Raw genomic sequence first — 13,860 nt, 5'->3', positions numbered from 1 at the left:
TCCGTACGTTCTACCTTCATGCACGTTCAGTTTGACGCCCCAAGCGCACGCTACTCCACACAGCCATGTCTCTCGGACAAGTTACCCGGAGTTTGGTGAAACCAGCCCGGGGTGTCGTCCGGATCTCGTCCTCGGCGTTGAACCGGAACTTCGCCGCTGTCGCGGAAGCCAGAGCCGTGCTGGAGAGCGAGCTCGACGGTATCCGAGCCGCGGGGACATGGAAAGCGGAGAGGGTCATTACGTCAAAGCAGGGACCTCACATCAACGTGGACGGCAGCCGTAGCAGTGAGTAGGAACGTAACGTCAGCAGTTGGTAGTCAACGGTAGAAACGTCAGTAGTGGGTAGTTAACGGTAGTAACGTCAGTAGTGGGTAGTTAAGTTAACAGTAGGAACGTCAGCAGTTGGTAGTTAACGGTAGTAACGTCAGTAGTTGGTAGTTAAGTTAACAGTAGTAACGGTAGTTAACAGTAGCGTTAGTAACGTCAGTAGTTAGTGGTTAACAGTAGTAACGGTAGTTAACAGTAGCGTTAGTAACGTCAGTAGTTAGTGGTTAACAGTAGTAACGGTAGTTAACAGTAGCGTTAGTAACGTCAGTAGTTAGTGGTTAACAGTAGTAACGGTAGTTAACAGTAGCGTTAGTAACGTCAGTAGTTAGTGGTTAACAGTAGTAACGGTAGTTAACAGTAGCGTTAGTAACGTCAGTAGTTAGTGGTTAACAGTAGTAACGGTAGTTAACAGTAGCGTTAGTAACGTCAGTTGTTGGTAGTTAACAGTAGTAACGTCAGCAGTTGGTAGGTAACCGTGGTAACGTCACTGTGTCCACGTTCGGACACTTATTGGCTATTACGTTCTTTCAAACTATCTGTTAAAATACGAATGTAAATGTTGATGTTTTAAGTTAATAGAATGGTGTAAAACTATCGTGTGACTTCTTACCTTTCTAACGGTATATAGTTTTAACCCGTTACTTTAACTTTTACTTCCCAAGAGCCGGGTAAAGGACGCTATCGCCGGTAAATCAGCCGTTGGCTACAGTTGACCATAACCGGACACACCGCTACAGACAGTTAGTTAAAGAAAGTCCCACCAATGCTGTCAAAACTACTGGATCTTACTTCTCCTTTCCAATAAAATACCATGCTTCAACAACTCTGAATTATGCAATAAGAGCTCCTTAATGTCCAGTTCAGTAAAAATAGAAGAGGAAAATACATCGCCCCTGCGTTCTTACGTATTTCCCTCATTTCATACACTAATTTGACATCTAAATGTCCATGTACGAGGACAATTCATACGTAGATTGTAAGATGGCTATACATCAGTTCTGTTAACATTTTGGTGTTGATAGGAAATGTAAAGTATTGCGAAAAGACCAGAAGGTGCGTCAGGCTGAAAGTGTCCGGATATGACCAATAGCAGCGAACTGGACACAGTACGCTAGCCTTCATTATACATGGGAGCAATAAGACCTTAAACGCACCATGGGGAAGACATTCTGGATAGAAATATAGTTTCTAACTCTAGTCGTTAGGCGCTAGTAGGTTTTTCACAACCAAAGCCTTCTTTTCTTTTCCAAAACTGTTATATTGTAGACATTTTTAGAGTCTTTTGCGTATTTTTTAACGTACTATTTCTATTCTATGTGTATGTCACAGTTGCAGTTGGCACTCTGCCCCAGTGTTACCTTCATGAACTTGACTCCAACTATAGTTAACTTCAGTTGTGTAACGGTTTAAATGTCTGAAGGACACACATTTCTTGTTTCACACTACTTTTTTCATCTTTTTATTGAGAAAAAGGTACAGAAAGACAGTTATAAAGATTATTAAATACAACCCCCACCCACCCTACCACACAGCCTTTTAAAAGCGAATGAGCTAATCTCAAATAGGTCGGAGTAATGTTGGTCTTAAAAGGTCTTAACGTGGTTTATAACACCAACAGTAAGCTGTTAGGTACTCAGCTTTCATTAGTAAAAGAAAGCATAAATTGACAAATTGCAGCAGTTAATCTGTTCAGGATGAAGCTTTCCCATAAATGGACTCTGCTGATTTATGAATGGCCCTTTGACTTTCGGCAGTGGCCCCTCATGTGTGAAACCAGCTCTGTTCAATCAATCTGAATGGCAACGCCTCGGTCCCACGCTTTGTTTTCTCTGACTCTTTTGTCCTGAAATGTTGGTTTTATTGTCACTCGCCTAACTAAAAGACGGACACAATTGGAGTTGCTCACAGAGGTTACTGTTTATATTGATATACCTTTTTTTTTACCTTTTGGTTTCATGCTTTCCATCTAAGCTCTGTCTTTGTCTCTCAGGCATTTTGAATTTCTGTGCCAACAACTACCTGGGACTGTCCAGCCACCCGGAGGTGGTGCAGGCGGGGATTGATGCTCTGAAGTCATATGGTGCAGGGTTGAGCTCTGTCAGATTCATCTGTGGCACACAGGTATGACGGCTGTGTCGGCACTTAATCAGCACATCAACTAGGGCTGGGTATCGTCAATGGCTTTCTGAATCGATTCACAAGGTCTTGAACAAGGCTGCATGATATGAGGAATAGGATAGGATAGGAGGAGGATATTTAATCAGTTTTGTGTCTATTGTGATATGTGCTGCTTTATAATTTTGGTTATTTCAAATTAAAAAGTCGATTTGAAATCGGAAAATCAATTATTTTTCAAAAACCCAGCCCAAAAATGAAAAACAACATAACACATGTAGCCAAATTGCAGCTAAGTCTCACTCTGTGTTCATAGGATCTACACAAGAATCTGGAGCAGAAGCTAGCCGAGTTCCATGAGAAGGAGGACTGCATCCTCTATGCTAGCTGTTTTGATGCTAACGCTGGACTGTTTGAGGTATGTCGTCATGTTTTACCCTTTAAAGCATGGGACCAGAACAGAAAGATCTCTCCTGCTGGCAGCAGTGACGTATCCTGTTACTCTTACACAGGTTCTGTTGGGCCCGGATGACGCGGTGCTGTCTGATGAGCTAAACCACGCCTCCATCATCGATGGGATCCGACTGTGTCGAGCAAAGAGGCTGCGCTACAAACACATGGACCTCAGTGATCTGGAGAGCAAGCTCAAAGAGTCTCAGGTGTGTGGGAACGGCATGGAAACGAACGTTATGTCTGCGCATTTAATGAATACGTTTGCCACGGATAATAGTAGTTGAACATGTGATAAGTGAGTGATATTCTGTGAGTGATGATCAAGTATTGAAGATACGTTGTGTAGGACTAGATGTAGATATCCCTCAATGAATACGTACTTCAGGCACCGATGGGACTCCGTGGGATGGTCAGTTGAGTGATGGCACCCTTTGGGTTGGCAGGTGGGCGCCCTCTCTCTTAAGCATTTAGCTGATAGGCCCACAATCCACAATTCTCATTGGCTGCCAAGGTGGCAGGTAGACAGTTTTACCCACCAATGGCAAAATTCTCCCACATTTGGCACGTGGTGGGGTGTTAATTACAAGCTCTGGTGTCGGTACCCGGAGGTCCACGTTTACCCGTCGGTCAATATTGTTGGAATTTAAAATGTTATATGTGCTTAAACATTGTGTGTGAGTTGCATTAAACATTTAAGCCAAAAGGCAAAAACATTATTTCAACATAAATGATGACACGTTGGTCATGCATTGAGTTTGTCATTCAGGCAGTAAGTTGTTTTGCAATACTTCTGTTCTTTAATATAAGAGGTCATAACTCAGCTCTACCAAATGTGTCAGAAGCAGGATTGATGATTAGATTCATCCTGTCCCTGGTTGCAGTTCCTCCTCCCAGCCCAACAGTTTCTCTGGAGGTCCTGAAAAGGTCATAAACTGTCAGTCACATACCAATGGAAAGATAGCGAATAAGCACACGAACATATCACACCACTGTGACCAAGAGACCCCACCCTTATTGAATAAGACCGGGGGTGCCGGAGTAAAAGAGACAGACAAATTTGGAGGAGAGCTTTGTTAGCTTGATCTCTTTATTTTGTCTCTAGAATATATTCTACGTAATAAAACGGATTCACACATCAACATCTGAGATTCTGACTATTAATTGACTGACCCCTGAGACCGGAGCAGGATTTAGCTCCAACAATACCCACTGGACGACTCGCTTTAGAAGGGTTGAAAATCACAACTTTCCCTCTCTAGCGTTTAGCTTAGCGCAGCGCCATTCCACCCATAGGCAACACTGGCTTGGCCGCCTCATCCTCCCCAGCTCCACCCTCTCATCAAAAACTGTCAAACACTGTTGCAAAAAACCAAGATGGCGGGCCCCCGTATCGCCAAGCGCCATGCTTCAAAACAGCCGCCCACAAGCCAAAAATTTCACAGATGCAACGTCCATTCTTTTTACAGTCTGTGGTGTGTGCACTTTGTGGAAAAAACGAGCGATATTGACAAGACACGGCAATGATGATGATTAATGCTCAGCACAACTGTCCCCATCTGAGAGACATAATAGATTTAATGGACAGACGAGGTCACACAGGTCAGTCTCACAGCATGTTCATTTCATACTCGGCTTCTTCCCTTTCCCGGAGTCTTGTGCTCTCTCGCCCCTCTCCTCTCTCCTCCTATTGCTTCCTGCAGGTGTTTCTGGCTCTGGATCTGTGGTTGGAGTCACCTGCTGCCTCCATGTTCCTGCTCCACACCCTCTGCTACAATTCTCCATGTCTCTCTCTGTCTGTCTGTCTGTCTGTGTCTCTGTCTCTTTCTCTCACCCCCAACCGGTCGAGGCAGATGCCCCCCACCCTGAGCCATAGTTCTGCTCGAGGTTTCTGCCTTTCTGAGTTAAAGGAAGTGTCTCCTTGCCTCTGTGTCCTAGTGCTTGCTCTTGGTGGGAACTGTTGGGTTTCTGTAAATAACATCCCAGAGTCTAGACCTGCTCTTTATGGAAAGACCTGGGAGATAAATAACATCCCAGAGTTCTGGTCTAGACCTGCTCTTTATGGAAAGACCTGGGAGATAAATAACATCCCAGAGTCCTGGTCTAGACTAGGTCATGAGTCTGTTTGGTCCTCCTCAGTCGTCTCGTATGCGCCTGGTGGTGACGGATGGAGTCTTCTCCATGGACGGAGACGTGGCTCCCCTAACAGGAATCTGTGACCTGGCGGAGCAGTACGGAGCCATGGTGTTCATAGACGAATGCCACGCCACCGGTTTCCTGGGGCCCCGGGGCAGGTGGGTAAGATCCAGAGTAACGCAAAAATGCAAAAAGATGCATTTCTTTTTGCATTCTAATTCATGTTTTATTTGTAGTATACCATCAGATAAGATTTTATTTCAAGAACATCCAGACCACATCTGCCTTTGTATTGTTTTATCAAGGTCTTTCTCGCGATACACAAAACAGGTGAATGAAGACAAATCTAAATTAGTTTTCTGTGTTGGTTTGTTTTTTGGGAATGTGGCTCTTTCAGGCCAATTTGACGCCTCATATTCCCACACACAACTCATTATCTTACACCGCACCATACACGCCCTCCCCCATCCCTCCCCGCTTCCGTCTGACTGCCTTGGTTTCTTGTTTTTTTCCACCCTCCCCCGTCACCTCAAAATATTCCTTCATGTGATCACATGTACTGTGTGTTGTCTTGTGCATTATGTTGTGACGGTGTTGTGATGTATTGTATACTATGTTGTTGTCTGCATTGATCCTTTTTCGGGAAAGCGTGTGGTGGCGCTGTTCAATAGCTGCCGCCCGGAGGCTTGCTCCAACCTTAGTCAAATTCCTCGTATGTGTAATCATACCTGGCAAATAAATCTGATTCTGATTCTGAGGAGTGCCTTTTGTTAACATTTTCCACATTATATCATGTCATGCAGCGTGGGATTTGCACTGGTCTGGCCTTGACCCGTTTTAGGTGGTCTTGACTACAACTGCTAATTACAACTTTCAACATATTGTAACAACAACAATAAGCAATGTTGTTTGATTGTATTATGAGGGGAGTAATTAATGGTGCTTCTCTGTAATTTTCAGAGGAACGGACGAGCTCCTGGGAGTGATGGACAGAGTTCACATTGTAAACTCCACCCTGGGGAAAGCTCTGGGAGGAGCCGCTGGTATGTCCCGGTCTGGCCTGTCCCCGTCTGGCCTGTCCCCGTCTGGCCTGTGACTTTGGCCAGTTTGTTGTTTCTCCTCAAACATAAAGCTTTACAGCTGCACTGATGTTCTTTGGCCACTTGGGGGCGAGGAACTCCAGAGATACAAGGTCCTACAAGATGAAAACACACCACCTGGCATATTATTGTCTTATACCGTTGTTATTAGGGCTGCAACGAACAATTAATCTGATTATTAATCTGCCGATTAGTTTCTCAATGAAGGGTCTGGTCTATAAAATCAGTCAGACAATAGCAACAAATTTCCATTCCAGTTTCTCAAAGTCCGAGGTGATGTCTTTAAATGTCTTGTGTGGTCCAAAAACCAAAGACATTCAGATTAACATGGTTTCAAATAGAAAAGAGCAGGAACTCTTCGTATTTGAGAGACTAAAAATAGCTTTTGTTGCATGGAAAGTCAGGGTTTTCCCTACCAGTGCAAGGTGCAGCACCCGAGCCGTTTTGTGCACCACCTAAGCTGAGTGAATGTAAAATCAGTGTGACATTCACGCTTTAGTGCGTAACTTTTTGATACGAACGTCCGTTACATTCAAGCCATTGCCAAATGAGTAACTACACAGCTCATTTAGACTATCAGCTCCACACAACGCTCTCTGTATGTTCATTGTTTTCATGGGCTCTAGCCAGGCTAGCCATTGTTAGCAATGCCAGTTGAAATTAATGCGTTAACATATCCACAAAAGATTAACAGCGCTGCGTGTACGATTTAGTGAGACATAAATAAGACAGAAGTGCTTATAACAGTGTGTTACCCCAGCTTTCACTACTGTTGATGCCCGGGGGCAGCCATGTTGGATTTTTAGCTAGGGGTACTCAGTGTTTGTCCAGGTTTCGATTACTGAAAAATCCGACTTCCGAGTACAAATGGAACGCCTTAAAACAGGGGTCTTCAACGTTTTCCAGGCCAAGGACCCCCAAACGGATGGCGAGATGGAGCGGGGACCCCCTAATTATATATATTGTATAAAATTGTGTTATATCAAACTGGTCCTATAGTGCCATGTGTGCATTGATGACTGAAAGACATCTTCTGCCTCCATTTATCTGTTTACTACAGTGTGTTGAATTCATGTTAATGTGTATTTAAAGACATTTCAATTAGTGGAAAAAATTGCAGGGGGGGGGCAATATAAAAAAAAAAGTCTAATCAACCAAAACTTTCGCGGAACCCCATGCAGTACAGACCCCCTGTTGAAGACCCCTGCCCTAAAATGTCCCTACATGCTGTATTTTTCCACCATTATGTTACTAATCCTCCAGACCTAACGTCTCGTCCGCTTTCTCTTCCAGGTGGCTACACGGTTGGGCCTAAGCCTCTCATCGATCTGCTGAGGCAGCGCTCGCGGCCCTACCTGTTCTCCAACTCCCTCCCCCCCCCGGTGGTGGGCAGCGCCCTGCGAGCGGTGGAGTTGCTGCTCGCCTCCAATGAGATCTCACAGAGCATGACGGCCAAAACCATGAGGTGCGTTTGATCTAAATTGGGGGGGGGGGGGGGGTAATCTGTAGTGATGGCCGAATGAAGCTTCATGAGCCAGTGTCTTTATTTTCTGAGCTCGCTGTTCAACAGTTGGTTGAGAATACACTGAACTGTAATGCCTTTGGCCTTTCTCTTAAAACCAAGAGCGCCATCTAGTGGGCTCAGTATAAACACACTGGTTCATGAAGCTTCCTTTGGCCATCACTAGTAATCTGCGTTTATGTATTCCTGTGAGTCAAGATTCTCAGGGAGGAAACATAATGTTTATTTATCTTTTTCAAGATATATTTTTAGGGCTTTTCCTTTTATTGTAGGGACAGTGGATAGACATGAAAGGGGTAGAGAGATGGGGGGATGACATCCAGCACTCAGCCAACATGGGGCAATGCTCTTACTGGGTGAGCTAGAGGTCCCCCCCCCCCCCCCGTCATGTTGTTTTTTTCACGTAAAGCTGACTTTATTTCCAGGGTTGGGTTTGTTTTGTGATTCCAGTTCGCATTACAATTCCGATTCTTTCTTTTCCGGTTCTTATGAATTCTCAATTCCAGTTTCTTTTAGGGGTGGAGTTTTTATTTTTATTTTGATTCAATGGTGATTTCCAGTTCATGGGTTTTTTTCAGTGTAAAATAAAGCCACACACGGCTTACTGTGCTCCGTGGCTGCAACACAACAAGCGCCTGGAAGCACAGCGGTCACCACAGAAACCCAAACTGTGTTAAACTTGAAACCGGTCGGAGTACAAACAATTCCATTGGAGTCATCATTTTTGAAACTATTCTAAAGCTCTGTCCCAATTCAGAGGCTGCAGCCTTCGTAGATCACACCAGCGCAACGCAGGCCGTCCCATTTAATTTAATTCCAAAGGCTCCTTCAAATGCGGTCCACAAACGCAGCCTCCATTCATTTAAGCATTCAATCAGAAGCAACCAACATTTTTTATTTTTTTTATTTTCCTCTGCTATTTTATTATTAAAGGGAAATTACCGGTATGCAGTTTTTTTTAAGCTTTAATTACTTTAACTGAACAGCTTCGGAGTCATTGGAATACTTATATGACTTTTTTTTAGCGCCTGTGAGCGGAAAAAAACATTTTTCAACGCCTCAGCGTCAGGAAGTATTGCGTTATATTCAGTGGTGAAATGTAACAAAGTACAAATACTTCATTACTGTACTAAAGTACATTTTCACGTATCTGTACTTTACTTACAGTAAGTAGAATCAACAATGCATACCTTTCCCTTTTTCTTCATTTTGGTTTTGCAGCAATTATCTGTACTTTCTCCTCCAGTACATTTCGACAACGCTCCGGTACATTTTCTGATCACTTATCAGCTACAGCTGTCAAGGTTGCTAGGCGACAGGAGCGGCGCTTTTGATGCAAACCGGAAATGCTCTGCAGACCAGACCGTCTCATTTCGAAGACCGTTCCCTTCAGCCTTCGTGGCCTCCAAAGGCTGCAGCCCCTGAATTATTATATAGAACAGCTAAAGATGTGAGAGAGAGAGAGCGAGAGAGAGAGAGAGAGAGAGAGAGAGAGAGAGAGAGAGGAAAGACATCAATCCTGCGGCCGCTGTGACAAGGACTGAGCCTTTGTACATGGGGTGCACGCTCTACCAGGTGTGCTATCCAGGCACCCCAAAATTCTAACTTTTTTTCTTAAATTACACTGACTTTCCACTCAGAACTCAATACATGCTTCCACATGTGGCCCTACTCCTCTTCCTAAGTGAGCTACTAGGCTTGGGCCGGCGTAATCGTTTCCAACCAGTTTGATACTAAGCCAAACACTGAACCGGTATACCAAGTGTTACCACTAGATGTTGCACTTGACTCAGGTGCTCCCCATAGAAACTGATTATAGAGATTATAATGAGATTATAACCCAGTGGCGGTAACGCACCTCTAACACCATGTCTTTGTCCCTGCAGTGTTTGTCTCTCATCTCGTAGAACACATGACGTGCGCTATGTCTTTTGCGTTGACTGTGTATGTATTCTTGTCACCGAATCCATGTGAAAAACACCTGATTTTAAACACACCATAAACAAATAATCCTGCAGTTAAATTGTGTATACATATCAAATCCCTGTTTTTAACTCATTCAGCTCATAATTCTGAGCCAGAACCTCCTGTATTTGGTAGTAGTCATTGGAAAAATTAGGTGTAGGAGGGTTGTACATTACAGCTGTTGTATCTGCCCTCTGGCAAAACAAAGGGCATTCATCTTTTATTTTTTAGGTACGTATGTAGGTAACGTATCTGCCCATGGAAATGATACGGCAAACACCCAGGAGGGGTAACTGAAGAAAAGGCTTTGTTCTGGTATTAAATAAGCTAATATTTGCACTGTCGGCACAGTTCTAGATGTGAAGCGAAATAAAGGTGTTGGGCATTTTGTTTCATAACCTCGTTCAGGGACACACACATGCTGCCTTCAGGCCCCATTATGCAAGTGTGAGCTACACTCCAGACAAAACATGAATACTAAACAAATGTTGCATTTCAAATGTGACCCAGATAGAATTTCGTGAATAAGGTCTTGAGAAAACACACTATCTTCAACAATATCATTATATACAACACATTAGAGATATTTTCTTTTTCACTGTTCCAAAACTTTCACCATTTATTAGTCTGTCACACAAAAGTAACAGTGTGGTGCGACTGGTGCCGATGAGACAGGGCGAGTTTTAGCACCCTGGGGTGGCTTCTTGGGATTGGATTTAACCCTCATGCTGTCCTCGGGTCTAATTTGACTCATTTTCAAAAGGTTTCTATACCAGAAATTTGGGTTTCTTTAAACCAAATTGTCAAAAGAAATAACGTGGATGGTTCTGTACAACGCTCTTAACAAGTCAATTAAATGATCAGTTCACTACTTTCTTTGAATTTGGCTGTTTTAGTCAATTTTATAGCGTTTGAAAAAATATTGATAAAAGAACGTCAGAAAAAGTGCAGAATAAACTGACTAAAACGTCAAAACATTGGGAAAGGTGACAAAAGTTTCAAAAAAGAGAAAGCATTAAAAAAAAAGTTAAATTTTTACACAGCAAAGTAAATTTCCAGGTCGACTGGAAGACAACACAAGGTTAATGAAAGTGAAGCGATTTCCTCGCTGCTTTTAGATTAGATTAGACTTTATTAATCCCAAATTGTGGAAATTTCAGTGCTACCGCGACAAAATACTTTAAGACACACATCACACATACAGAATATACAATAACTAGCAAATAGGATAGATTACAAACAAAAGATTAGATAACTATTAAAAAACTAAAAATGACTAAAGAACACACAAAATCCACGAACACATCAGGAGCTGCTTCAACGGTCTACCACACATCTTAGATTAGATTAGATTATACTTTATTCATCCCACGACGGGGAAATTTTGTTGTTACAGCAGCAGCATTTTTTCAATAACAAAAAAAAAAACAACCAATAACACACAAACAAGTAAGCACACAAGAAAAACAGGCAAGCAATAGACAATGATAATATGGTGGGCTGAGTAAGCAAAAGGGCGTCAAATAAAGGAATTTTAAAGTGCGGTTGCCATGATAAGAGAAACAATATTGCGATGTAAGTGACGTTCAAATTAAGTTGAATGTGTAATTAGAGAAATGAAGCAAGAGTAGGCAGCATAATATAAATTATATAAACCTGAGACCATAAATATTGAAAAGTAAGTACTTGTAATAAAATCATATAAATACCGATATTAACGATGAACAGAAAGTGTGTGATGTAGCTGGGAGAAAAACAGGAACAGAAAACTCCAACATCCTCAGGTAGTGCAGGTGTTGTAGAGTCTGACAGCGGCCGGGATGAAGGACCTGCGCTACCTCTCCTACTCCTTCTGAGTGTTGCGTCTCTGAGTGCCTTATTGTGTGTTTTTGCAGAAGCGCCCCGAACAGCTCAGGTTAAAAAAAAACTTGGCTCGTAACTTAGAGTGGGGAAAAAAAACACCCGCCGCCATCTAACTTCACAGCAAAATATAATCCACAGGGACTCTCAGGAGGAAGTCTTTCGTGGAAGAGAGACGCTCAGAACGGGAAGCAGTTCAACAACCATAATGGAAAAAAAAGATATATGCATGTGATGTACTTATGTATATTTCACAGGATTATGGGTAGGTTAGGGGGTTTAATAACACAGGATGTCACACAAAGGGGCCATTTCGGAGACACTCGCGCCGCTGGGTCACTTTCTCTGGTCTGAATGGGCCCTTGCATTGTTTTCCTTCTGTAATATTTACTGTAAAAACCAAAAAGTCTTTCTCTGCTATCCATTAAGGTTCAGGAACAAGATGACTGAGGCCGGCTTCACCATCGCAGGCTCGGCTCACCCGATCTGTCCTGTGATGCTGGGCGACGCGCGGCTGGCCTCCCTGATGGCCGATGATATGCTGAAGCTGGGTGAGACCGCCGTGGAAACCGGACCCACTGGGCTGGGAACTTCTCAACCAGTTTCATCTGGGAACGTGCTCCCCTTTTGTTTTCCTGTAGCACTCACACATTGCGGTAGTTTTAGGTCACGCTGTGGCTCATCTAGAGACTCAGCGTGTCCCCTATTTAATTATTTGCATGTAGGGTAGACTGCAATGAGTTTTGGCAGATGATCAGTTTTTGCCCTGACATCTGCAGCTAGTAAAAGCCCAATCAATAAGCTTTGTAGGGATTCAGCAACTCCCATGGCAGTGTTAAGAGAACTCCCCGCCCCCCCCGCCACTGTACTGCACATGTGTGGGGACACGCGCACAGAGACACACCGATTTATAGATAGATGTGAATAAACCTTCTTGACATCCACAGAAAAGTTCCTCAGACTCTGTTCTCACTCTCTTCTCGTCTCTTCCCTCCACAGGAGTGTATGTGATTGGATTCTCCTTCCCAGTCGTACCAAAGGGCAAAGCCAGGATCCGCGTCCAGATTTCCGCCGCCCACACAAACGAAGACATCGACCACTGCGTCGACGCTTTCATCCAGACGGGCAGAAAGCACGGAGTCGTCTCCTGAAACGGGACAAGTAAGCAGGAGTCAGACAGACCCAGGAACCAGAATGAGTTACTGAACAACGATGAAGCGCTTGCTCTTACAGATTGTGGCGCCTGTTACTCAAGACCTATGAATGTCAATGATGGAAATATTAGTTACATTTGTAGGTCAACAGAAGTCAAAGTTATTTTTGTCTTTGCTTAGCTGAATAAAGCACATTTGCCAACATGTGAAGGTGTTTGCATTTTAAGAAAAAGGGTTGTTCATTTCATTCATCCCACAAAAGAATTACATGAAGGAGATTCTATTAATTCTTTTTATATGTTGACACGTGTTTATTTAAGGTTAATTTTGGTGTTTTTCAACATGCAAAATTAATCTGAACCATCTGAATCATGAAGATATTTAAGCGTAATTATGGTATTTTTCAACCTGGACCCTACTTTCCATGAATTGCTAAGTGACTAATGGGAACATCCATCCATTTATCCATCTTCGTCCACTTATCCGGTATCGGGTCTCGGGGGGCAGCAGCTCCAGCAGGGGACCCCAAACTTCCCTTTCCCGAGCCACATCAACCAGCTCCGACTGGGGGGTCCTGAGGCGTTCCCAGGCCAGGTTGGAGATATAATCCCTCCACCTAGTCCTGGGTCTTCCCCGGGGCCTCCTCCCAGCTGGACATGCCTAGAACCCAGGAGGCATCCTTACCAGATGCTAATGGGAACAAAAATCTCCAATATTGGTCCATTATTGAGTGAGATCGCTATAACTGGCACCCGTGGACCGGGTTGCAATGTTGGGGCAAATAGTCATCGTCAGTTTCCATCCACTGAATGTTCTGTTTCAGATTAGAATATATAAGTATATAAGTGTCTGAAAACATTATGGAAAGGATCCCTACAGAGATAGACGTTTCTCTTAAAGAGTAAGATCCTTTTTGTTTAACATGAAACGACCCAGAAATCCCCATCACTAAACCCACCAGGCTCCATGTAAATAATCATCACTTTTAGCGTGTATAGAGCCAACATGTTTCCACATGTAAATGGGTGAGTTAAGGGTTTATTTCAACCAGACCAAAGTGGTGATTGTTGTAACAGTGGAAAGAGGAAACAAGGCGGCTTTTGACAGTTGTTTTTTGTTTCTGTTGAATTTGAATGAAGTGAGTTTTACGATGATAAAATTACTGTTTATTTATATGGAGTCAGGTGAGCTTGGCGATGGTGAGTTCAGGGCTGTTTCATGGTACTTCACA

At 43.4% G+C, this 13,860-nt stretch overlaps 2 protein-coding genes across 2 annotated transcripts in view; one reads left to right on the top strand and one right to left on the bottom strand.

The window, feature by feature from the left end:
• Positions 1-12,835, top strand: gcat (glycine C-acetyltransferase). The gene is made up of 9 exons (XM_032536568.1): positions 1-285; positions 2,318-2,448; positions 2,759-2,860; positions 2,955-3,101; positions 5,032-5,186; positions 5,989-6,071; positions 7,422-7,593; positions 11,905-12,026; positions 12,475-12,835. The coding sequence occupies exons 1-9, from the start codon at positions 66-68 to the stop codon at positions 12,624-12,626; spliced, it is 1,284 nt and encodes a 427-aa protein (XP_032392459.1). The 5' UTR covers positions 1-65; the 3' UTR covers positions 12,627-12,835.
• Positions 9,125-13,860, bottom strand: part of hmox1a (heme oxygenase 1a) — a 28,236-nt gene continuing 23,500 nt past the window's right edge. Inside the window, exon 7 of the mRNA XM_032536575.1 lies at positions 9,125-9,155. The gene's annotated coding sequence lies outside the window, so the exon portion shown is untranslated. The remainder of the gene's footprint in view (positions 9,156-13,860) is intronic.

The sequence above is a fragment of the Etheostoma spectabile genome, chromosome 15, assembly GCF_008692095.1.
Source record: "Etheostoma spectabile isolate EspeVRDwgs_2016 chromosome 15, UIUC_Espe_1.0, whole genome shotgun sequence".
Taxonomy (NCBI): domain Eukaryota; kingdom Metazoa; phylum Chordata; class Actinopteri; order Perciformes; family Percidae; genus Etheostoma; species Etheostoma spectabile.
Note: the sequence above shows the minus strand (reverse complement) of the source record. Positions and strands in the feature narration are given on the sequence as shown.